At 30.3% G+C, this 26,902-nt stretch overlaps 1 protein-coding gene across 1 annotated transcript in view; it reads right to left on the bottom strand.

Annotated features, from left to right (window-relative positions):
* Positions 1-219: 219 nt before the first annotated feature.
* The window catches only part of LOC139489853 (multidrug resistance-associated protein 1-like), a 30,107-nt gene continuing 3,424 nt past the window's right edge, over positions 220-26,902 (bottom strand). The window contains exons 2-28 of the mRNA XM_071276700.1: positions 21,984-22,060; positions 21,485-21,607; positions 21,177-21,296; positions 20,893-20,954; positions 20,426-20,557; positions 20,078-20,248; positions 19,612-19,822; positions 19,195-19,449; positions 18,935-19,000; positions 18,585-18,722; positions 18,280-18,426; positions 16,803-16,887; positions 15,745-15,811; positions 15,340-15,466; positions 14,996-15,172; positions 14,575-14,742; positions 13,949-14,272; positions 5,988-6,207; positions 5,504-5,814; positions 4,323-4,522; positions 3,993-4,119; positions 3,448-3,549; positions 3,065-3,211; positions 2,615-2,773; positions 2,208-2,374; positions 1,692-1,886; positions 220-848 (exon numbers count right to left, since the gene is read on the bottom strand). Of these exons, the coding sequence (XP_071132801.1) occupies positions 725-848; positions 1,692-1,886; positions 2,208-2,374; positions 2,615-2,773; positions 3,065-3,211; positions 3,448-3,549; positions 3,993-4,119; positions 4,323-4,522; positions 5,504-5,814; positions 5,988-6,207; positions 13,949-14,272; positions 14,575-14,742; positions 14,996-15,172; positions 15,340-15,466; positions 15,745-15,811; positions 16,803-16,887; positions 18,280-18,426; positions 18,585-18,722; positions 18,935-19,000; positions 19,195-19,449; positions 19,612-19,822; positions 20,078-20,248; positions 20,426-20,557; positions 20,893-20,954; positions 21,177-21,296; positions 21,485-21,607; positions 21,984-22,060 (4,202 nt within the window). The 3' untranslated portion in view covers positions 220-724. The remainder of the gene's footprint in view (positions 849-1,691; positions 1,887-2,207; positions 2,375-2,614; positions 2,774-3,064; positions 3,212-3,447; positions 3,550-3,992; positions 4,120-4,322; positions 4,523-5,503; positions 5,815-5,987; positions 6,208-13,948; positions 14,273-14,574; positions 14,743-14,995; positions 15,173-15,339; positions 15,467-15,744; positions 15,812-16,802; positions 16,888-18,279; positions 18,427-18,584; positions 18,723-18,934; positions 19,001-19,194; positions 19,450-19,611; positions 19,823-20,077; positions 20,249-20,425; positions 20,558-20,892; positions 20,955-21,176; positions 21,297-21,484; positions 21,608-21,983; positions 22,061-26,902) is intronic.

Genomic DNA, 26,902 nt, shown 5'->3' with positions numbered 1-26,902 from the left:
AATTTGGGAAGTGAATGATCTAAGATGCCATACCATTTTACTATTGCTACCTTTTGAAAAGGGCAAGTGAACAGTTTGATAATTAGAGGCAAACACAATTCAACAAAATTAAAACAAGCCATCTATCGTCACATATTTATTAAAACAAACTTATTTCAAAATGTAAAAATTCATAAAAACAGATTCAATAATGAAAATAACAATAAGGTAGGTACCCGATAAAATGCCAGCTAGAAATATTGAGATAAAGTATAACAAATAAAAATAACAAATGTTAAAAAAAGAAATATTGCAAAAGAAATGAAATATAAGTTATACATTGAAATAAAAAAAGGATAATCTATATTGCACTAGATAATAATTGAACTCCAAATTCTAAATAGAAAAGATCTCATGGACATATTCAAAATGAAACTGTACGATATAAATGAAATAATTATTATTAGAATCAATGATTATGAAATCGATGATTGATATGTGTGAATAATTTTAATTCTCCTTATGGAACGCTTCATCTATTGCAATAATGGCAAGAAAAAGCGTTAGCATACAGGAATGTTTCCTTATTTAATTACTGTTCTCCTTTCCTTGGCTTGGTCGGAAACAGATACGTGGTCAGATGGTCCATTTCTCTCTCAAGTGAAATACTCTGTTCATGATTATCTCCACCAAAATATGTTCTCTTTAGTCAAGTAACAAAGTATGTTTTAATTGATATGTATCTTTATTCGTTGCTTTTAACCAATCCTGCATCTTTAGCCATTCCATAAAACATACTTTCACAGTTATCTAACATGTTTGAGGGTGTGTCAAATTCACTTATATTTCCAGCATCAAGGACCATTATTCTGAAAGGGAAAATATGATTTAATATTTGGTTGTTATGATTATAAAGATATCATTTCTCATGTGACTTATATTTCTCGAAACTTCAGATTCAATAATGACCCCTTTAAAACTTTGCCATTTTTTTCAACAATTAATTGAATAATACACCTCATGTATCCTTGGCAGATTATTCCGGTCCTTCATAAACAAATAACGAGATGTGGTATGTTTGCTTTTGAGACAACTATCCATCATACTAGTAGTCTAAATTACTATAAAAAAGAAGATGTGGTATGATTGCCAATGAGACAACTATCCACAAGAGACCAAAATGACACAGACATTAACAACTATAGGTCACCGTACGGCCGTGTATTTAATATACTGCAAGAGACTAAATCAGCAAAACCTAAATCGTAAAGTCAACAATGATAGGCTCCATGTAATAAGATATCGTTTGACTGTGTGGAATATATAAACATGTAGCCACGTCCAGTGGAAAATGTCTCGAACAAGATGGGTTTCCCGCTTACTGCATGCTAAATGTCTAATGGTCATTATGGGACATCAGTGTACCAGGGTACTATCTATTTCCCTAGTTGTTTTTAAATAACCGTCCAAATATTGACACCAGTCAATCTTTCATGCAGAAAAAAATCTATAATTTAATTGCTAATTCGTTCTCATTCTTAATATGCATTCAATGTTTGCTACTGTATATTAATCGAGCAATCTGGTTTATTAAATCAAATTTGCGTAGTTTTCAGTAACAACGATAATGTTTCCTTTGTTTGATGCATCGAGTTACATGAATAATTACAATGTGTTAACACGTATTGTGCTCATCAATTATCAATGTTTACCTTGTGTAGTCCATGATTGTGTTGAGTCTGTGTGCTATTGTAAGGATTGTACAATCTGAAAACTCTGTTCTAATAGTATTCTGTATTAAATCGTCTGTTTCTAAATCTACAGCTGCTGTAGCCTCGTCTAACACCAATATTTTAGTCTTCCTCAACAGCGCTCTGGCAAGGCACATAAGCTGCCTTTGTCCAACACTGAAAACAAATTCGAATTTAGTTTCACGATCTTATTTTTTTTTTTAAATAATTGAATTAGAAAGAAGTTATTTCATATTGTTTTTTTATATGGTTTTCATGTTTCGTTAGAGCATATGATACTGTTAATGAACAACTAATCAGTTAGTCATTAAAACGTTCATAATCTATTTGACTTTTCTATCTTTCATTTAACCCTACTGTAAATATCGCATTCAATTATGATTTTAACCTTTTATAATGTCTTTGAATATGTGATGTACCATTTATTCAAAATACATATTCAAACAGAACGTTATTGTATTGCGTTTGAATAATTACCTAAAATTTTCTCCTCCTTCAGAACACTTGAAGTCTAATCCTTCGTCCAAACCACCAACAAATTTCTTTAGATGAGCATGTTCTAAAGCCTTCCATATCTCTTTGTTACTGTACTCCTCAAATGGATCTAAATTCATTCTCATGGTCCCGGAAAACAAGACAGGATCCTACAAGAAAATTATATTTTATTTGAATGAAAAATATTATTGCATACAACATTAACAGGTTAATACAACTGTAAACATTTATAGTTTGTATAGTAACTGTAACTCATTTTTTCTTCTTTAAAAGGTGGAAGGATCTTTTAAGCCGCGTTTTCTAACATTCTACATTCATTTGAATCTATTTACTGTCAACAACTTTATTTTACTGAACCAAGTTGTACCAAAGAAGGTTTGAATATGTACCTGTGGTATAATAGTAATTTTAGATCTCAAATCATGAAGACCGATAGTTGATATATCAATTCCATCAATGATTATCCTCCCTTTAGCTTTTTCAAGGATTCTAAACAAAGCCATGGTTAAAGATGACTTCCCGGCACCAGTTCTGCCAACTATACCAATCTATAAAAAGATAGAAATACATAAGCATCATATAATATTTGTGAATTTTCTGGTATAATATTGTATATAAATTATGAAAAGAATCTCCATCATAAAACAAAATCATTTAGTTATTGACTAGATACATATTGATGGACACCTGTATATTTGTAAAGGCATTACGTTAAGGCGAATTAAATATATGTTTTTTTTTAAAGTTTTTTTTTCCGGCAGCTGTCTCATTGATGTATTTTCAAAGTCCCAATTCAACCATATGCAAACCAAAAATTAAAGTAAATAGGGACAAATTACCTTTTCATTTGGTTGTATTTTACATGTGATTCCCTTCAGCACCAAGTCTAGGCCTTCCCTATATCTTACGCCATAATCTTGGAATTCTATGCATCCTATCTCTGGCCAGCTTGAACTAGGTTGCTTTTCTGGAATTTCCCATGCAGCCTATAATTATTGTAAAATAACTAATTAATTTGTTTCTTCATTTGAAGGAATTCTTAAGTGCAAGCCACCAAATGACACGAATTAAATTGTAAAAAAACAACTTTGAGAATACTAGCTTACTAGTATCTATTTCATGAATATTAATTTTTGATTTCTAATTTATAGTTTATCTAATTAATTTAAAAAAACAATGTAAAACACAAAAAAATTAGATCTACGAAGGTTAAAATATATACCTCAGTTGGAGTTTCTGTATATTCCTGGATCTTTTCGATCGATACTGTGTTATTTTCTAAATCAGATATTACTCGTACAACCCATTGCAAACATCCGGTTATCTGAAACAAAATTATATATTTTAAAGACATCAGAAAAAAGATAATTATTGATATTATGCATTTGATCGTATTTAGTTTTAAATGTTCCTTTGGTATTATACGGCTCTTTTTAACAATGTTTTATCAATTGTCGAAAACCCTTCGCTACAGATTAGTCTTCTGTACTTTTTATCCATGTTTTGCACTGGAAATCACCTTGTATTCCATTGCGATTTGGAGAAGCTAATATCAGGTAGAAAATACTTTATTGAATGTCAAAATTTAAAATCAAAATTCACCAAGGACATAATACGAGTGAGAAAACACGTTTACAAATTAAAATTTCAGATAATGCAGCTATTGAAATTTACTGCATAAAACTTATCCTTTAAACTTAACATAAAAAATTGTATATAACAAACTATTAAAAAGATGTATAAGAATCTGTCTTAAATACAACCTACCTCTAAAGCATATGTAATAACAAGTCCTACTATTCCTGCAGACAGTGTAGCTTTTTCAAGCACAGCAAATATACACACAAACAATAAAATAAGTGCTCCCATAAACTGAAGTCGAATCGATAGCCATCTGTAAAAATTAAAGTAATATTCAAGAAATATGTATGTTATACTATACGCGTGACTGGTCACAAGAAGTCAATATAATTATAGCTAATAATTGCATTATTCTTTTACCATTTCCTTCAGAGCTATAATTGTTGGTTTGTTTTATATAAATATAGAGTATCAAACACAATTGAAATATAAAAAAAAATATTGTTAGATCCTTACCGGCTTACAACTCCTGCGGAGTTTTGAGCTGTTTTATGTGCATCAATACGTTCTGCTGATTCAGTAATAAATCTTCTTTGTTGATTGTAAGCTCTGATGGTTGATGTTCCAGAAATAGTTTCAGCAAATTGGGAGTAAATAGGAGAATTTGCAGATGTCTCAAAACGTCTCAGCTGTGTTGAAGTCACTGTATAGAATCTCTACAAAATTATGAACAAAATAAACATGATAATTGACATCTTATAGTGTGTCTGTTTATATTGTAATGTTACACCTCTACATCAAGTTAGGATGATATCTTATAGTGTGTCTGTTTATATTGTTACACCTCTACATCAAGTTAGGATGATATCTTATAGTGTGTCTGTTTATATTGTAATGTTACACCTCTACATCAAGTTAGGATGATATCTTATAGTGTGTCTGTTTATATTGTAATGTTACACCTCTACATCAAGTTAGGAGGATATCTTATAGTGTGTCTGTTTATATTGTAATGTTACACCTCTACATCAAGTTAGGAGGATATCTTATAGTGTGTCTGTTTATATTGTAATGTTACATCTCTACATCAAGTTAGGAGGATATCTTATAGTGTGCCTGTTTATATTGTAATGTTACACCTCTACATCAAGTTAGGAGGATATCTTATAGTGTGTCTGTTTATATTGTAATGTTACATCTCTACATTAAGTTAGGATGATGGTTGGCGCGTGTTAAAACGTTTAAACCCGTTGGATTTGTTTTCACCTGTCCTAAGTCCGGAACATATTGTTCATTGGTTGTCGTTTGTTTGTGTGGTTCATATGTGGTTCTCGTTTCTCATTTTTTTTATATAGATTATATCGTTGGTTTTCCTGTTTTAATAGGTTTTACACCAGTCATTTTTTGTGCCCTTGATATTTTGCTGTTCGCATTGTGATAAAGGCCCTAATTTCACCTATAATTGTTTACTTTTATGAATTGTGACTTGCATGGAGAGTTGTGTCATTGTCACTCATACCACATCTTCTTCTATCTATATATGAATTGAATTCCACTGGCTCCTTTTGCAGTGAAAATTTAAATGGAAGACCAAAATGCTGAATTGAAAAACCTTAAAATTTGACCCTACCAAAACGTTTGAAATATTTAAAGCAACATCTCTCAAGGATTAAAAATAGTAGTGAATGATAATTTACCTGAAGTATGAAGTAAAGGATTGTTATTGGCAAAAGAACGCAGAGAAACTGTGGTGTTCCAAAACATATTATCACGGAATTACAGATGACTACAGCAGCGCTGATAATACAGTCTTTGAATTGGTAGATGATTTCGTTATCTATTCTGGCAACGTCATTGGAAAAGCGATTCACTATTCTGCCTACTGGTGTTGTGTCGAAAAAGGTCATTGGTGAACGTAGAATGTTTCTTAGAAGATTTTTATGAAGTTTTCTTGATGCATTCATTCTTGCAGTACTGACACCATATCCAACTAGTAGTAAAACAAAACCTAAAGAAAAAGTCACTTATCTATATTAAAGCCGAATTTAATGTTAATTATTTTACAACTAACCAATTAAAACATTAATATTCAAAAAATATTTATCCAGAATAAGGAATTCTGAAAAAGAGCTCCGAAAAAAGGAGTATAGGTTTTGAAAAAATAAATGAAACTATTATTACCTTGTAATGCTCCGATTCCAGCATAGACACCAAGACGCATATTTCTCTGTGTTGTATCAACCGTCCCATTGATGTGAGTTGTGTTGTCACTCGTCCATTGGCTAATCCACACATCAGAGGACCGACTTAGTATTTCAAATGCTATATTGAATATAACGATAAAAACACTAAGTGGAACACCAATGGCACTCATGTAGAACGACATCACTGCACTTCTAGCCTGAAAGTCGTTAAAATATTATATATATTTGCTTTCGTTAGTTTATGGATATCAAATTGATTGAATACAAAACTTATTTCCAACCGGAAACAAAACAAATTAACTGGCATTTTCTAGATAAAAGATGGAGGGATAAGATAACAAAAAGATATCATAAGGGGCCTTGTTAAATGTCCACGGACTTTTCAGAGCTCCCGAAAAAGTAAACTGATTTCATAGAAGAACTGTCTTATCAACGTATTTATTGCGACAAGTATTTGATAAATAATCTACCTAAAAGTATTTATCTTGAAGTAATGGTAAAAATGAGTAACGAAGAGTCCTTTAATGAAAACTCGGCAAGTGACCAAACAACAACAAAAATGGCGTCATATGCGGATGCCACAAAAGCTGAAAATGATAAAAGTAAAGCTCAAAACAGTGACTTTGGGTTTTCTGCAGCCAAACCTGTATTTATATTAGAGACTGATCTCTTCGGTACTATAAAACCAAAACCTGTAGACTTTTTAAATCATGCAGAGTTGTACAGTGATATTGGCCATGTAGTTGAAGAAAGCCATTTGAAAGGTCTTCAAAGGGTTAATGGAATGTGGCGGATTTATCTTGATAGTGAGTCAGATAGGGAACATTTGATAGCTAATGGTCTCACTATCAGGAAAAAACACATCCATGTACATGATAGAAACCCAAAATTTGTAGTTAAAGAACACATCAACTACTTACGCATCCGGATAAAAAATGTACCCTTATCTGCAGACGACAACCAAATTGGTAGATATCTTGAGACCAAACATAATCTCATAATTCACAACTTCAATCGTGAAAGACTACGTATCAACGGATTTCTTACCAACTGTCAAACTGGAGACCGATTATTTATGGTAAGTCCAGTACCTGGTATACAGCTACCTAGATTCATTAGTATAGGAAAATACAAAGCGCTACTCATCCACAAAGACCAAATTGTAGTAAATCCTTATGCTAAATGTAACAAGTGTTTACAGACGGGACACAAACAGGAGACCTGTGACAATGACTGGGTATGTAACTCCTGTGGCAAATCAGGTCATAAAGCCAAAGAATGTCAACAACCGATGGACGATCCAACAGCAGATCAAGATCAGAATGCTGATTCGATTGTTACTGATAGTGTACCTGAAGCTGCTAACATTGATAACGCTAAAGATGAAACTAAAGATAAGCAACCCACAAGTGAAAGTAGTGATGATTCAAATGATGACAGCGAAGATGATGACCAACAATTGGTAGTCCACAAAGAACCTGAACGAATTACTGCGATCAGTGAGCAGACAAACAAAAAAGACAAAAAGACAAATGGAAAAAAATCAAACAAAAATAAATCAAACAAACAAAATCTTCCCAAGTCAGCTTCTGGACCCTTGGATCACTATATGAACTTTAAAGATCCGAAAACTCCAAGCCAATCAAAGGGGAAAAGGCAAGCAACAACGCCGACTGATGAATTACACAAAAGAGTAGTCGAGCCGACAAAACAGAAGACAAATCCCTAACCAGTGTCCTAGTTAACTTTAATGTACAGTAGTGTGATTTTCAATGCACAGTTTTTGTGCTTGTGTATATATGTTAGTAATATTTTTATCTTATCTGAAAAATGTGAAAAAAATAATTCATTGTGTGATACAATATTAGATTGTATACACTCTGTAAAGAAAAATATATTAAATGTTGATATGAAATATTTTATTTATATGAATATCATGAAAACAAATGAATATGATCAAATAGTTGATTCATTGAAAGTTATTATCATCTTTTTATTAACCATGAATCAATTCAAAACACCTGTAAATCCCAATCTGAATGGTGTCAGTTTGATTGGTAAATTGACTAACTTTAGCTGCGTTCCATATCACTTAGTTGATGAAATCACTTCTTTGAAATATAAAATCCATGTTAATAAATGTGTCAATTCCTCACATACATGTACTAGGAATAACTTTAAAACTGCTCAAGATCTGCCATATACATTATCTCACTTAGTTCACCAGGATACAGATAGTATCAATTTCAACGATTGGCATATTAAAAACACCACTATTGCTTTAGGTATCCAAAAACTGAAAATTAGTTCCTCCTATATAGTTCACATATTTTTTGTACAAGCTACATCCACATCCATGGTAACTACCACTCTAAAATACCTGAAAAGAATTGAAACATATGTAAATAAAAGTTATGTGTTTGTTCTTTTACAAAATAGCTTATATCAAACACTCACATCAATAAACAACTATTTAAGTAGGTCAATCAATGTAATCATTAATGTAAACATGTATCTGCAACTATTTTTAATTGTTCAAAAATACTTTCTCTTTTTAATTTACATTATCGTCATACATGTGACATACCTAACTAAAAACAGTATAACTACAGTTATATTCATATGCATGCTGACCCGATTCCAAAAACCCCTAAATTTCTGGGTTTTCACCGTATCTAAAAATAGATTACTCGATAAAACAATTCAGAGATCAAAGAGAATCATGATAGAATCTTTCCTGATTATTGGAAAAGTGAACAGTGATTTGAATGATACATTTGTATATTTAAATACAATTAAGCTTTGTTATTCGTGTATGAGATACATAGTATTGATATGTAAACAAACAAAATTTAGCTCGAAAAGGGTTAACATAATCAAACCCGTTATTTATGTTATGTTATACTGTTATAATAGTAATTTCTTGCAAATATATTTTTTTATAATGATATTTTTATTACTATATTGTGTCTTTGAAAAAAAGAAGTTAACCGTGCATTTAACCTTGTGTATTTACAAACATGTAAATAATGTAATAAGACATGTTGTTCTAATAATAGTCTCATTAACATGTACTATTAAGTGGGTTATTACACTAATTATGAGAACCAGAATTGTACAGCTATATTTAATGTATAAAATTGAATATTCCTTAGGTAAAAACAATGAGTGACAATATACATCTTATATCCTTAAACTGTCAAGGTTTAGGACAGAAAGAGAAAAGAGAGAGATTATATTTATGGAATAAACATCAAAAATGTAATATATTATTTATACAAGAATCCCATCTAATAGAGAAAAATGAACATATTATTAATAGTGAAGTAAAAGGTAAATTTTTTCATAGCTATGGAAGTTCCCAATCAAGAGGCGTTTCAATAATGATTAAAGACAGTTTAAATTATAAACTAATAAATGAAGTTAAAGATAATGATGGCAGAATTATTTTGCTCAACATTGAAGTTAACGATAACATTTTTACCTTAATAAATGTATATGCCCCAAACATTCATACTAACAGAAATAAATTTTTCAAAAAGGTAAATAACATCATAGAAAATAATCGATTAGGTATTTTAATTTTAGGAGGGGACATGAATGAAACCCTATTAAAAATAGATAAGAAATCAAATAGCTCTCATAAATACTATAAACCAGTAAATAGCCTTAAACAGCTCATTAAAAAACACAAATTAATAGATATATGGAGGGAAATAAATCCAAACAAAATTCAATTTACATGGAGAAGGAAAAACAATACCAATATAACAAGCAGAATAGATTTCTTTTTGATCAGTCCAGATATAAGGCCACATGTAATCAATTCTGATATAAGACCTGCTATGATATCATACACTGATCACCAAGCCATTTCGTTAAAAATAAGACAAAATCACCATGGCAGAGGAAGAGGTTTCTTTAAAATAAATAATAGTATTTTAATAGATGATAATTATAAAAACCATATAAACAATCTTATTCTAAAATATAAAGAAAAGGCACTTACCAGAGATTCAAGAGATATATGGGATATCTTCAAATCTGAAGTAAGGGACATAACTGTTATGTATTGTAAATACAAGTCATCTAAAAAGAAAAATAAAATAAAAGAATTAGAAATGAACTTACAAAGATTAAATAATAAAATTAATCCTTCAAAAGAAACTAAAGATGAAATAGAAAAAATTGAAAAAAATCTAGAAAATCTTTATAAAGATGAAGTTAAAGGTGCACAAGTAAGATCTCGAGTCAAATGGTTAGAAGAAGGGGAAAAAAACACAAAATTCTTTTTAGGTTTAGAAAAATCAAGACAAACAAAAAAAAATATTTCGGCATTGAAAGATAAGCAAGACAAAATTATAACAGAACCATCAGAAATTTTAAATTTAGAAAAATGTTACTATGAAAATTTATATAAAAGTACAAATCCAGATGTTAATAATATTAAGCAATATGTTGAAGAAACAAAGATAGATCATAAATTAAGTGATGACGAGAAAAGCTCTCTAGGCGGCAGCATCTCAATAGAAGAATGCACAGAAGCCATTTTTAATATGAAACTAAACAAATCACCAGGTATAGATGGTCTAAGTGTTGAATTCTATCGCACATTCTGGGATAATATAAAAAAACTAGCTGTAGAAGTTTTCAATAGGTGTTACGAGAAAGAAGAATTAACAACATTACAAAAAATAGGAATAGTATCTTTATTGTACAAAAAAAATGACCCGCTATCCCTAGACAATTATAGACCTATAACTTTACTAAATGTAGACACCAAATTAATAGCCTATACTTTAGCCCAACGGTTAAAACCTGTTTTATCAAAAATAATAAATAGTGATCAGAATGGATATGTAAAAAATAGGTACATTGGTTTTAATATCCGACAGATTCAAGATATCATAGACTACTCTGAAACTTTTAATATAGATGGTGCTTTGTTATTTATAGATTTTTCAAAAGCTTTTGACTCGTTAGAATGGTCATTTATGTATGAAGCTCTTTTAAAATTTGGTCTCCCGCAGTCGTTTATTAAATGGGTTAAAACTTTATATAATGGTGTCAAAGGTTGTATGCTAAATAATGGGTGGATTTCTGAAACCTATAGCATTTTTCGTGGTATTAGACAAGGGTGTCCCTTGAGTTCGATAATTTTTGTTATAGCTGTAGAGATTCTGGCATGTAGAATAAGACAAGATACAGGTATTAAAGGATTTCAAATCAAACTTGATTCTAAAACACATAGTCTTAAAATATCACAACTTGCAGATGATACTACTCTCTTTCTTAAATCAAAACAAGAAATAAGCCTGGCATTAAATTTAATTGAAGAATTTGGAACTCTTTCTGGTCTAAAACTTAATAAGTCAAAAACTGAAGGAATATGGCTAGGTAAATTAAAACATTCTAAAGATAAATATGAAAACATTAGTTGGAATAAAAGCCCCATTAAAAGTTTAGGTGTATATTTTGGAACTAATAAAATTGAATGCCATAAATTAAACACAGAAAATATTTTGAGGAAGTCAGAAAAAGCAATTTCAAATTGGAAGAAAAGAAAGCTTACAATGATTGGACGAATAACAGTAATAAAAACATTAATTATACCAAACGTAACCTTTTTAGCATCAGTAACTAATTTATCGAGAGACTTTCTAACACAATTTAAAAAATTAATATTTAACTATATATGGCAAAACAAAAATGAGAAAATCAAGAGATCTACCCTATGTAATGATTATCAGGATGGAGGTTTAAAAATGATTGATATAGATAGTTATATAACATCAATCTATATATCTTGGGTTAAAAGGTTAACAACAGAAGAATTTTCAAATTGGAAGGTTATACCCTTATATTACTTTAACAAATTTGGAGCAAACTTTGCTCTATTTAACATGAACCCTGAAAATATATATGACATACCAAATTTAAAAAAAATTATGCCAGAATTTTATTTTGAAATTTTAAAAAGTTGGTATAAAGTACATAATAGTTCAAAGATAAGCAAGGGGTTAAATTTCAAATGTATAAGACAGCAATTTATTTGGGGTAATCAATCAATTAAATTAGATGGTAAAAGTCTTGTTTTTCCAAACTGGATAGAAAGTGACATTCTTTTTATTAATGATATCATAGATAAACAAGGAAATATCTCCCAAAAAGTAATCTTAAATAAATTGAATGAAAAATCAAACTGGATAGCAGAACTTTCTAAACTGAAATCTGCAATTAAAAAGGAATGGAAACTCATGTTAAAATCAAATCAATCAATTTCAACTAAAGTTCAAATAGATAGAAATCTTTACTTAGAAACAAAAAACAAAGCCAAATCAATTTGCATTAAAAAATTAAAACCTAAAGATATATATAATTATATCAAAGGTATAGAGAGTGACACACCTATTGGTTTCATAAAATGGAAAAAAAAATTCAATCTAAATTCCTCAAATCAATTACATGATATATTAAACTTTACATTTCACCAGTTAATTGATAACAAACTAAAAATGTTTAGGTGGAAATTGATCAATTATATATTGCCATGTAAGCAACTGCTTTATCAATGGAAAATAATGAAGGATAATCAATGTCATATATGTCACCAAGTAGACAATTATAATCATTTTTTCAAAGAGTGTGAATTTTTACAAGAATTTTGGATTAAAGTTGGGTCATTACTAGATAAAATAAAAATAGGTACACATATTTTATCAATGCAAAATTTAATACTTGGATACAAAATTCATGACAGTTCATATTTTGATATTAATGTGTTGTTAACAATTGTTTTATTTGCTGTTTACAAAAGCAATTATGCATCAGAGTTAAAACACAAGTACATAGATGTATACAGGGTTTTTAAATTAGAATTCTTAGAATGGTATGAAAATAGTATACTCTTAGAAAGAAAATGTAGTAAATTTTTGAAAGAAACATTTAAATATATATAATTCACAACAATGTAATTCAATAGCTGAGGCGTACAAGTACTTATGATTGAGTAGTTGTGTGACAGAGAGTGTGTGTGTGTGTGCTAGTTTTGTGACCAAGTTTGTGTGTAGGCACATGTGTGTGTGTCTGTTTATGTGAAAGTTAAGACATTATACTCCATGTACTCGCAGAGCAATATTATGTTTTTCATTTATGTTTTATGTATACTGTTTCTCTGTTTACACGAAACGATTGTCAATACTTTATACAAAGTATAAAAAAAAGTCTCATTCTTTATCCATCATGTCCATGTTTTGACCATGTTAACTTTATACCATCAGAATGTCATCAATGTTTGATACTCATAATAGGCTAATGCATCAAGTTTCTCAGTATTCTGTAGCGCATTCAAGTAATCGTTAAAGAATACAAAACAGTTATTTCATTAAATTTAAAACTTACCAAATTAATTAAGAATATTCCAACATACAAGAATGAAGAAAACGCACGTGTTCAAGATACATAATAAACATCTATACCACGTGACATACAATTAAAATAAGTAGAAAAACGTAAACAGAGAGAACGTATGTTTTCCGGATTTTATTGCTATGCAGTTTTTGTAAACTATATAGATTGTAATAATATATTAACCACTTATAATAAGTTTATCTTGTGAATCCCCTGGTTCATTTGATAATTCACACACAGGGATAAACCTATCTGGGATAGTTGTACCTTTTAGGGTATTTGTTAACAACCAATAGTGCAATAAACTGAATAATTATTAAAAAAAAAAAAAAAAAAAAAAAAGGACAACACTTTGTTAAGAAGTTATGAAAGATCATTTACAGCAAATAAGTAATTTATTGATATACGATTATATTCATACTATCATTTTGGAATGTGTGCATTTTCAATACAACCAATATGTATATGTTAATGATTCCTTGTATGCATTCACATCACAATAAAACCAAATATTTAAAATTTTATTACCTTTCCTGATTCATTTGATTCATCATCAATTATTTTATCAACGGTTTTATTATCTGTTTCTTTAATGTCATCTTTTGTTTTCACAATGTTGGAATTTTCATCTTTTGTTTCAGATACACCAGAAGTCTCGTCCCTCTCTGATTGTGCTTCTTCCTTGTCACTTCCTTTGTTAATCAGATAATTGTCAAGAAATTCGGCAAATGCTCCTTTATGGTCAATTAATTCTTTAAAGGTTCCCATTTCTCCGATTTTACCATCTACCATTGTGATTATCATGTCTGTGTTGGGTAAAAAACTAACACCATTTGTTACCAAAATTCGTGTCTGAAAATCGAAACAAAAGTAAATTAAACCAATACTAATTTTAAGACTTCGCTTGATGTCAATACACTATTTCCCTATAGCTTTGATGTTATTTGTCTAAGGTCTATGGAAACTTTGATATTTTTACAACACTAAAGACATCTCGGTTCTAATCGTTATTTATCTTTATCGGAAAATAAAGGAAAGCTTAAGCGACAAGGTTCACAGTTCAAAACAAACAACCAAACAAAATTATACAGCACATTCGATGATAAACATTTTCCAGCAATTGTATAATTTTATTAAAGTTAATGTCAAAGTACCTTCTTTCCCAGTTTTCCTTTCTTGTCAAGTACTTCATCAAATATATGTTTGCCAACGTGAGCATCTACAGCACTAAGGGGATCATCAAGTAGATAAATATCTGCATCCTGATACAATGCCCGGGCTAAACTTACTCTCTGTTTTTGTCCACCACTTAAATTAATGCCCTAAAGAATAGAAAAAAACCCAAATTATATAATATAGATATAATACATATAGAAATTTGATAAATACTTATTTCAATATCTAAGATAGTTAATTCTTTTTTTATATATCATTGTCCTTAAAAGTTTTGTCTTTTACTTACATTGCAATTTATATTTTTACCAGTCTTAATAAGAAACACACTTGTGTTTCATTGAAAATTTCTTCATAGCTTTTAAATGTCAACAATTACAATATAAAGGAATTTATACGAACCTTTTCACCTATTTCTGTCTGATCACCACCAGACAACATATCCAAATCAGTACGAAGTGCTGTTGCATTGATGATATCGTTGTATTCATTTTTATCCATGCCTTTTCCAAACAAAATATTATTCTGTAGTGATGCATTTCTAATCCAGGCTTGTTGAGAAACATAGGCCACTGAACCCTATAATAAGAATATAAGTGTAATAATACATCAAGGTAAATATTACAAGAACGAAGAATTAATATACAATCTTTGAGAAAGAAAACAAAAGTGACTCTAGAACAAATCTTATCAGATGAATTTTAAAAGTTGACAGACTTTGAAATAGATATTTAAATGTAACTAACCTTCAGATTGACCTTTCCAGACATAGATTCCATTTCTCCTAAGATAGCTGACAGCATGGAAGACTTTCCTGAACCAACAGATCCTACGATAGCAACAAATGATCCTTCTGGTATGTGGACATTGATGCTAAAAATCAAAATACATTGACATTATAATGTACGAACTAAACTAGCTAGTACAAGAATAGGAACAAAAGTGAAAATATAAAAGCTGTGTATTGTAAGAAAAGCAAGGCTTATGTATCTTTATCAGATGTTTATAACACAGTGGTCGGAAAAATAAAATATCGTAATAAAATTGTTTTTAGTTGTTTAGTTGATCATGACGTGTATTAACTATACTGTTAAGCAACAAATGTCAATACCTTCATTAATTTGCAAACTGATTTATTAATTACTACTTACTCTTTCAACATAAAATCATCTTCTTTATTCCATGCAAATGTTCCACTGTCAACTGTGACTGCATTTTCTACAGAAGAAAATATAACATTTATTAATTAATGTAAAAGACTAAGTGTTTTTTATCGAAATAATCCAATATAATAGTGTATTCATCATATTTATTTTGTCATATATTGAAATTCACCAACAAAATATATCTGTTTTTGCAAGATGAAAATTCCATTGATATAAACGGAAAATGTGTTGGAAGTTCAACATGGTGTAGGGTAAAAGAGGGACGAAAGATACCAAAGGGACAGTCAAACTCAATGGTGTAGGTTAAGAGAGGGACGAAAGATACCAAAGGGACAGTCAAACTCAATGGTGTAGGGTAAAAGAGGGACGAAAGATACCAAAGGGACAGTCAAACTCAATGGTGTAGGTTAAAAGAGGGAAGAAAGATACCAAAGGGACAGTCAAACTCAATGGTGTAGGTTAAAAGAGGGACGAAAGATACCAAAGGGACAGTCAAACTCAATTGTGTAGGTTAAAAGAGGGACGAAAGATACCAAAGGGACAGTCAAACTCAATGGTGTAGGTTAAAAGAGGGACGAAAGATACCAAAGGGACAGTCAAACTCAATGGTGTAGGTTAAAAGAGGGACGAAAGATACCAAAGGGACAGTCAAACTCAATGGTGTAGGTTAAAAGAGGGACGAAAGATACCAAAGGGACAGTCAAACTCAATGGTGTAGGTTAAAAGAGGGACGAAAGATACCAAAGGGACAGTCAAACTCAATGGTGTAGGTTAAAAGAGGGACGAAAGATACCAAAGGGACAGTCAAACTCAATGGTGTAGGTTAAAAGAGGGACGAAAGATACCAAAGGGACAGTCAAACTCAATGGTGTAGGTTAAAAGAGGGACGAAAGATACCAAAGGGACAGTCAAACTCAATAGTGTAGGTTAAAAGAAGCATCGATTGCTGAAATTGGAAATGAAATTAAATCTTTAAATCTACTTTCATACATACAATATACATTTCAGGGGAATTAAAATTTCATATTTCATAATGATCTTACTGTTGTCATGGTTTCTTGTCACAGCTTCTTCATTTAGTTCTTCTTTGTTCAAAAATGTTTGGATTCTTTTCAAAGCAACATTGGCCTAAAATTGATAACGTTCCATGCTTAAAATTCTATTTTCTAGGATTCTCAGTACCTTAATCTTTGGAATATCAGAACTGTATACTCTAGAACTTTTAAAAGGCATTTGTAGAAATTGTAATTTTGAATTCTCAAAACTTTTAATTAATCATCCGTGCTTCTTAAAACAGTGCAGTCACTTTTTTTTTATGTACCATCCAAAAGGAAATAGTCTATGTCATCATAAATTACGAAATACCATTTTTATTTGTTACAGTAGATTATAAATTTTCTGTTTACAAAACTTTGAATTTTTCGAAAATCTAAGGATTTTCTTACGCCCAGGAGTAGATTACCTTAGCCGTATTTGGCACAACTTTTTGAAATTTTGGGTCCTCAATGCTCTTCAACTTTGTATTTGTTTGGCTTTTTAACTGTTTTGATCTGAGCGTCACTGATGAGTCTTATGTAGACGAAACGCGCGTCTGGCGTATTAAATTATAATCCTGGTACCTTTGATAACTATTTACACCACTGGGTCGATGCCACTGCTGGTGGACGTTTCGTCCCCGAGGGTATCACCAGCCCAGTAGTCAGCACTTCGGTGTTGACATGAATATCAATTATATGGTCATTTTTATAAATTTTCTGTTTACAAAACTTTGAATTTTTCGAAAATCTAAGGATTTTCTTACGCCCAGGAGTAGATTACCTTAGCCGTATTTGGCACAACTTTTTGAAATTTTGGGTCCTCAATGCTCTTCAACTTTGTATTTGTTTGGCTTTTTAACTGTTTTGATCTGAGCGTCACTGATGAGTCTTATGTAGACGAAACGCGCGTCTGGCGTATTAAATTATAATCCTGGTACCTTTGATAACTATTTACACCACTGGGTCGATGCCACTGCTGGTGGACGTTTCGTCCCCGAGGGTATCACCAGCCCAGTAGTCAGCACTTCGGTGTTGACATGAATATCAATTATATGGTCATTTTTATAAATTTTCTGTTTACAAAACTTTGAATTTTTCGAAAATCTAAGGATTTTCTTACGCCCAGGAGTAGATTACCTTAGCCGTATTTGGCACAACTTTTTGAAATTTTGGGTCCTCAATGCTCTTCAACTTTGTATTTGTTTGGCTTTTTAACTGTTTTGATCTGAGCGTCACTGATGAGTCTTATGTAGACGAAACGCGCGTCTGGCGTATTAAATTATAATCCTGGTACCTTTGATAACTATTCACGCTATGTTTATCTTAAGTAAAATAACAAGCTCAGTGTTTTGTATAATAACAATTTTAAAATTAGATTTTCATAGTTATAGTTAATCTGTTGGATTTGTAATCTGATAAACAATATTTTATTTTCATACTCTATATTTTCAAATATTTTGTGAATTGATTATAAAATAATTACCTGGACGTAGTGATTTACGATGTGAGGCAATGCATTCAAATTCCAGCTAAGCATTCCAAATAAAGACATCGCCACAAAAGCTTTTTCAGCAGTCAGCACATTCTCAGGGTCGATCAAAACATACATGGCAAATGTCCCCAATGAAACCTAATAAAATGCAGAAAAACAAATTAATTCAAAGATCATCTGCTATACTGTTATTAGAAATTACTTTCAACACTAATCTTAAAAAAACTGACAAACATTTCTAATTATCTTTTAAACTATTTTTTCATTTTTCTTTCGAATTTAACTTGAAAGCTTACCAAAAATGGCGTCAAACACCATGCCAAATGCATACAAGTACCAACAAGTGCTTGGTTTCTGATGACACCCATTTCTTTGTCACGTATCGTTGATATTTGTTTCTCAAAAGAATCCTCCCAGGCATAAAGTTTCAATACCTACAAGAAAAATCTGAGCAATTAACAACAATGATTAGTGTAGACAGTCGTACTTTTGTTATACTATGATTAGTTTAATAGGAACATTTTGTTTTTAATCGATTCAAGCTTTATTTAAACCCTTTTATTTTTTTATAATATAAAACATCATATATCTTATATTGTATTTCCATAACGTAAGTCAAATGCATGCCGAAATGAAAAAAACTCACCTTAATACCATTCAAAACTTCATTCATCATTTTAACTCTGTTGTCTTTCAAATCCATAACCTCTAACTGAAAAAGATTTAATACAATTCTAAATTATTAATTTAATCATTCAGATATTACAATTTTAATTTGTCTTTGTAATTTTTCCAAATTGAATTAGCACCTTATTGGAAATTTATTTAACTTGAACTTATATAATGGGATAAAAATACATTGTTGATTAAGAATAAAAGAAAAAAGTTAAAAACTATTTAACTTACATGCAAATCTTTTCCTTTTTTCACCAAATACGAGTTGAATGGAATGAGAACAACTACGATTCCAAGTCCAATGAATGCCGATACGCCAAGTGTCTGCCAAAGTAAGAACAACGTGGCACAGAACATAAACGGTATAGTCCAGAGGAAATTTATATTATGGAAACAAGTAGAAATTCTACCAGCATCAACAGACAGCAGATTGACTATTTCTCCTGATGTTGAAGACTTCTTTGCTGAGTTGGAAAGTCTAAGGGTCTGAAATAGAAAATGAATATAAGCATATTTTTGCAATTTGAAATTCATCTCACAAATAATGATTTATTTCTTTCACTTAAAACCGTTCCCATATGATTATTACTCTTAACATTGATCAGTCCCTTGGATATTTATCAATTTTTTAGAAGAATACGACTTTACTCCCAATTTGACAAAAAATATAGTGAATTTACCTTTTTTGTATATGACTGATGAAATTGCTATCCACATACGCCTTTCACCGCTACAATTTCTTAGTCCCTGTTGAGTTTCAAAAACGGTTTTGCCAATGGTGAGTCCAAACATCAATATAGCGTACATGTATCCTTTCCACATGGCATTGGTGTGATCTTCAGTAAACTGAATTAATAATCTGCAAAATGCAAAAAAAATAATAATAAAATAAAGATTAGTTGATTGAACGTTAGTTGCCACCGTATATGAAATGTAAACAAATATATTGCTTTATAGACTTGTACAGAAATGCATATCACTGATATGAGAAAATACACATTATAGCTAATTACAGCTACTGAAAAGATTCATCGTTGATTCAAAGATACAAGTTTCAGAGGAAATTAATATAAAATTAATTAGGATATATGTTTCGTCCATCTTTCATACATACCTAAGGACAAAAGGTGTGAGCAATCCAAAAATACTTGATAGTAAATTCAACATAGCAGCACCTAGTACATATGGTCCAAACGCCGTTAATAAACATTTAACAAGTCGTGGCTGTTGTTTTAATTCTTCATTGCCTTTGCCTGCCTTCTTTGTTGTTGAAACAACACAACTTCTGCAAATTTAAGATAGAAATATATTTATGGGATTACCAAATGTAATACATCAGAACTGCCTATTAAAAAAAACTTTTATAGCTTCATAACAATTTATATTTTAAGAACTGATGCGAAAAATGATACTAATTTTCAAACTGGTAATTTTTCAAAGAGATACAGGATAAACAACGTACCTTTTGATATAATCAACTTCCTGATTCCAGTATTTCTCAAATCTTGGTACAACACATGCTGACGTCTCCTCTTCATTCAATGGAAATAAATCTTTTTTGTCTAATTTTTGTCTGTATCCTTTAATGACAAGTCTGTTGGTAAAACAAATGTTTGATTAATTACATCTCGAAACATAAACTACATGAATACAACATTTGTACAATGCGACAACATTAAATAATATAATTACATATTGCTTTGTTTTTTATCATATAGATTCTAACTCACAAGCCTACGAAAAAAGGCTTCCCACCCGAACACTATATGCCAATTATGAGTAAAAAAGTACGTGCTCTTATAATTGTGGAATATTTTGACGAAACCACAAAAATAATCAAAACGCATCAATTCATTTTTCTGAACTTCTGATATATTTTAAATAATTTTATGTACTTCCAACAAGTCAATTTAGTTTTAATATACTTACTTTGTGCAATATCCAAAAGTAAGCTTGGAAAATAAAGATTCATTGCTCACTGATGTCGATTCCTATAAAATGAATAAATAAAATACATCAAAATACTTATTGTAAACGATATTGCATAATTGTTACATAAATTAAGAAATATATAATAGATAGAATTGTGAATTTTGTTCGTTTTTTTGCGAGATATTTCAAGAATGAAAATAAAGGAATTCAAAAATAAAGAATATGAATACTTGGCATGGAAGTTTAAAAATATCTATGCAGAAGATCTATTTTCAGCTTACCTCTTCTAATTTGGATTTCTGTTCTTTCGTTGTCGAACGATGAAGGTATGTTTGCGTCAGTACCAATAGCACATACAATGCAAATAAAATGCAATTCATAGTTCCATTTGTGACGTATTTCTGAAAATATAATTTTATATTAAAATTATTCACATATTTTTATCTTAATTTCTAATTTGACCAAAACTTAAGTATCCTTCTGATCTAGAATATATTGTTATAAGTAATGATTAAAAATAAGCCCGTGCTTTATTTGGCAAATCTTTTTTTTTAGAAAACTGTCACATTGTGAAATATTATCAACCTACCATCTCGATTTCAACAGTAACTGATGTAAAGGTTCCAATAACGGCGCCAGTTTCTCCAAACATGTCCTGGATGTTCTTCATCAAGTAACATGTTGTTAGAAGAGCGATCAGTCCTGTGAGTATCTGAAAACGGAATAAAATAATAAGTCACTTAAACATATGTGAATATTTTATCTGTTTCAACGTTTCTTAAAGATACGATTTTTATTGGCCTATTTCTTTTTACGCATATTTCAATAATTGTTTTTATGCAATTGAATTCAAACAACTTGAATAGATCACACAGGAAAACCGTCAAGGAAGAGTCGAAAAATTGTTGAATAATAAAATAAAATAAAAACATGTACAGATAGTCATACTAGAGTTTTGCTTGACTTTAATTACAAAACAAAGACTTACAATTCTAAAATTGACCAATCTTTTAGAACATTTTTGGTCCTTCGTTCTACTTGTAATCTGGAAAAAGCATAAAGGAACGCCCATCAACAGAATTGCCAACGTGTTCCATTGGCATGTCGTCTTTTGTAAATTCTCTGTCAGTTCTGTATGCGTCGTATTTATATTCTCCTGTAACGCCTGAATAGTAAATGCATATTTTTAATGGATAAACACGATATAATGAGTAAAAGATGTGCATTATGTAGGGAAAAAACGCAAATTGTAGCACCCTCAAAGCAGTTTTAATTCATGGATTCATTTCAATGTCCAACAATTGTTCAGATGTAGGCAGTAGTATATCATAAGCCAAATTTGAATAAAACATCAAAAACACAAGAGCTTTAACGGAAATTTAAAAAGATAGAAATGATTTACTTAAAGATAAATTATTTTTTCCTTCTTTAAAAAATAATTCAATATTAAAAGAAGAGTTTTAGACATATCTGATGATTTGATTATCTTAAATTTTTAACAATTTGAAGTTATTTGTTGCATTCGTTCCCGATTTACCCGTAAACCCACCAGAAATGATCTGTCACAATATATCGAGTCTTCCATGGTAAGATGTACAAGTCTTGATTGCTAGTTTGTTATATGCCATGGCTAGACTTTATCAGCTTTTATAAAGGCTAAGGATTATAACAATAGAAATTCAAAATAAACTATAAATTCCCCTTTTCCAACCGACTGACCATGTGGGAGATACTTAAATGTATACGCGGCTATTTACATTGATCTGTTTACATTGGTGACCCTGTTCATACCATTTAATATTATCGATTATTAGTTAGTATAATATGGATTCTCCCTATATTAATAGACTGTGCTGACATTTTGAACTTTACAATAAGCTTATTGTTGAGATATGTCTGTGTGACGTCAGTTGGAATGAAATTAGAGAGAATACCCGTTAAATTTAGATTTGGTTCAATAAAGACTGATTTCGTTAATATATTAAATATACATGGTCATCGTAGGTATTTGCTTATTTGTGACGTTTTTATTCATTGTTTTTAAACGATATTCTAGTATGATTCAACAGCATAGATAAAATAATTTCTTTTGGATTAATGTTCATACTAGCCGGTAGGTTTTTAAAAAATGGGGGGGGGGACTATTAACCTCGATGTTACAAAAATCAAAAAAGGAGAGAAAAACAATAAAATTGTGAGTTCAACATTAGAGACTGAATAATGTCGGAGAACTGTCCATATCATACTACTCTAACTCGCCACGGGTCACAAGTTACGAATGAATTCACAGATAACTTGAACACCAAATACATTCGTTTAAACTTAACATGCCTTTTCGAGAATGGTCTCGATGGAGTCTTCATAACTTTTTTGGTAAAAATACTTGATTTTGGGCCTATCATTTTTTTCACGATTTCTTGACCTCGTTTAAAATTCCGTACAAACGACCAAAATTTAAGGATATAAATTGCACCAAGCACGGTTACGGCTACAGATATCTATATGAATTGGGATACATAAACCTTAGTGTTTCAAATTAATCAAAATTCTATATGGTATTTCATGTTATTTTGTTTGATTTCTCAATCGTAATCTATGACGATGTTCTGGATTTTATAGGTTTTTTATGTTTGTAAATCCTGACAACCACTGGTACGAACAGTGTATATTGATGTTTTGACTTGTTGGGATTTGTTGGAGAAGAAATCACAAAACTATAACTTTAAGGTGCTGGCCTTTTTCTCATTTTGAAACAAATACTGCTATGTAAAAATCATTGATTTAAGACCTGTGCACTGAATATCTGTCATCGATGCAGATCAAATGATGTTTAGTAGCTGCTGACCATCTTTCATTTTGTCTTTTGAGTACATAATCGTTCCACAGTTTCATAACTTGTGATTTCAGAATGAATATTATACATTCAGTAATACATTCATGATTCATAATCACAATTTTTAAACAATAATTCACATCATAGACTTTCATATCACTTCAAATGTGCCTTTTTTTCTAATCATTGATAATATAAGTTTATGATAAAGAGAAGATTTTAATTATTTACATTCAGAGAAGATTTTATATTATTTATATTCAGAGAAGATTTTAATTATTTACATTCAGAGAAGATTTTAATTATTGACATTCAGAGAAGATTTTAGTTATTTATATTCAGAGAAGATTTTAATTATTTACATTCAGAGAAGATTTTAGTTATTGACATTCAGAGAAGATTTTAATTATTTACATTCAGAGAAGATTTCAGTTATTTACATTCAGAGAAGATTTTAATTATTTACATTCAGAGAAGATTTTAGTTATTGACATTCAGAGAAGATTTTAATTATTTACATTCAGAGAAGATTTTAGTTATTTACATTCAGAGAAGATTTTAATTATTTACATTCACACTATGTACCTTTCAACACGATCAAAAAGTAAAATCACAAAAATACTGAACTCTGAGAAAAATTAAAAATGGAAAGTCCCTAATTAAATGGCAAAACACAATAATGGAATAGATAACAACTGTCATATTCCTGAATAGGTACAGGCATTTTCTTATGTAGAAAATGGTTGCAAAACACACTTTCTGCTTCAAATATCCAATTAGAAAAGCAGCATTAAATTTACCCTGATTAACAACACAACAGACATGAATACGTATTTATCACCAAATACAATTTCTGTTTCAATTGTAAAGTTTAAAATAATTTATCTACCGCAAAATTGCAAACTCATAAATGTTTTCAAATTAATCAACAGTTTTCGTGAAAAAGATAAGAATTCAACATACAGGTAACTAGAGTCTTTTTTTTTTTCGTTGTGAGCCGCTTGAGAAGTTTAAACGTAGCCCAGTAGCCAGTACTTCGGTACTGGCATGAAAATACGGATTTTTTGTTATTAAAATTTGCTGTTACAAAATGATAGAAATTATTGTAAATGAAGGAATGTATCTCCGTCATGCAAAGCTCTGATTCCTTTCACGGATTTGTCTATACTTTTTGGAACTTTTGGATTATAGCTCTTCATCTTTTATATAAGCTTTGAATTTCAATTATTTTGGCCACGAGCATCACTGAAGAGACATGTATTGTCGAAATGCGCATCTGGTGCAAGAACATTAGTACCGTTAACTTTATTAAATAACTATAAATATGACCACACTGCATCATCTATGCATCAGAACCATGTATACATGGTATAGTTGACACCTAACATAAACATAAAAATATAGAAAGTAACTATGATCTGTACGGTTAGGTGCTACTTTTATTTATCAACAATGGTATTTGCCTTAAACATGTTCTCCAGTGCCAATATCACAGTTGTTTTCCATTCGTTTGATTTGTTTGAGCTTTTGATTTTGCTATTTGATAGGGTCTTTCTATTTTAAATTTTCCTTTGAGTTTGTTATTTTTGTTTCTTTACGTTTTTACGTTTTTTCGCCGAAATGGCCAAGGAAATGGCGATTTAAAATTTTTCCTGTAGCGGAATGTTAAGCTTGTTTGTTGTATATTTGACCATTTTATAAAAATTTTATTATGATTAGCTTTTTGTGATCGAACATAATCTGAGTTTGAGATAAGAATGCCTAAGATGGATTGTGATCTTGGTGATATAAATAAAGTCTTCTGTCAATTCGGGAAACTTTCATTTATTTCGTCTCGCTTCACAGTACTCTTAATGTATTTTGAAATTTGAAAAAGATGTCATGCTTTTTTAATCATTTGAAACTTTATAAAATGCCATACGGAATAATTTTGTGATGACACTTTATCTTCACTTGAAAGTAGTTTCGCGGTTTCACATCTTGACATGTTAATGCAGTTTTTATATAGAGTTATCTCGCTTCGCTTTCGTCAAACTGTTAATCGTGAAGTTTTACTTTTTGCTAATTTCGCGATAACAGTTGATACATGAAAAGTCTTCTTGGAGTATTTAGTGGATACTCGATCCAAAGGACATAAATTGTACATGAATAAATACCATGCAGCGGATACTGATATGGATTGATACATGGATGAGGGTTCAACTTATATACGAGTTAAAAGTAAAATCACAAAACAAATCCAATGAAAATTTAAAACAGAAAGTTCCTAACTAAAATGGTAAAATCAAAAAGCTCAAACAAATGTATAACAGCTGTCATATTCCTGACTTGGTGGTTTAAACGACTTAATTCTTCTTGCATTATTTATGTAATGCTTTGAATTGTTAACGTAAAAGTAGTTGTTTCATAATCATTTTGGCGTTAATTTATGGTGGGTTTCTGTGTGTAGTGTCTTCATGCTGTGTAGAAGAACCCCTATGTGTCAACAATTCAAAAATCAGTAATTTACATAATTACTACACCAATGATATGTCATGTCAACGCAGAAGTGCTGGATAATAGAAAATAATTTAAAAATTTGATGTTCAATATCTTATTAGTTTACCTTGTGTACAAAAGCATGTTTATACGAGTCAAATTTTCTGTATGAAATTTTACTAGTTTAAAGAACGAAAGATCAGAGAAGGTTTTTAAACATTCATATAGATTTAAATAAGTATATAAAGTCAGACTTCAATTTGTGTGGTCGTTTTGCTAGATTTTATTTTAAATCTGCCAGATTCCCCTACCTATTTTATACCAATGTAGACTAGTCATGGTTATTGAACCTTATTCATTTCTAATGGTAAAGTTAATATCGTTTATTTAAATCGCTGAAGATTGTCCATGCATTTAAATATGTTAGAAAAATTACCATTTGTTGTTAATCATTTATTTCATTTATTAAGTAGTACTGTATTATATTGAAAATGAAAGAGAACAGCAGTATAGAGTTTTATTGCAGGGTTTATTAAGGTGGTACCTAACACCTGAACTAAAATTAATTTAGCTCGTTCAATTTTCTTAAAATTTTGACAAAGTATTTACTTTGACCAAAAATATAAAAAATCAAAAAAATTGAACCAACCGTTTAATCAGAAAAATTACACTGGTTATATAGCAGTTTGACAAACA

The sequence above is a fragment of the Mytilus edulis genome, chromosome 9 (assembly GCF_963676685.1).
Source record: "Mytilus edulis chromosome 9, xbMytEdul2.2, whole genome shotgun sequence".
NCBI classification, from domain to species: domain Eukaryota; kingdom Metazoa; phylum Mollusca; class Bivalvia; order Mytilida; family Mytilidae; genus Mytilus; species Mytilus edulis.
This window is presented reverse-complemented; position numbering and strand designations above follow the sequence as displayed.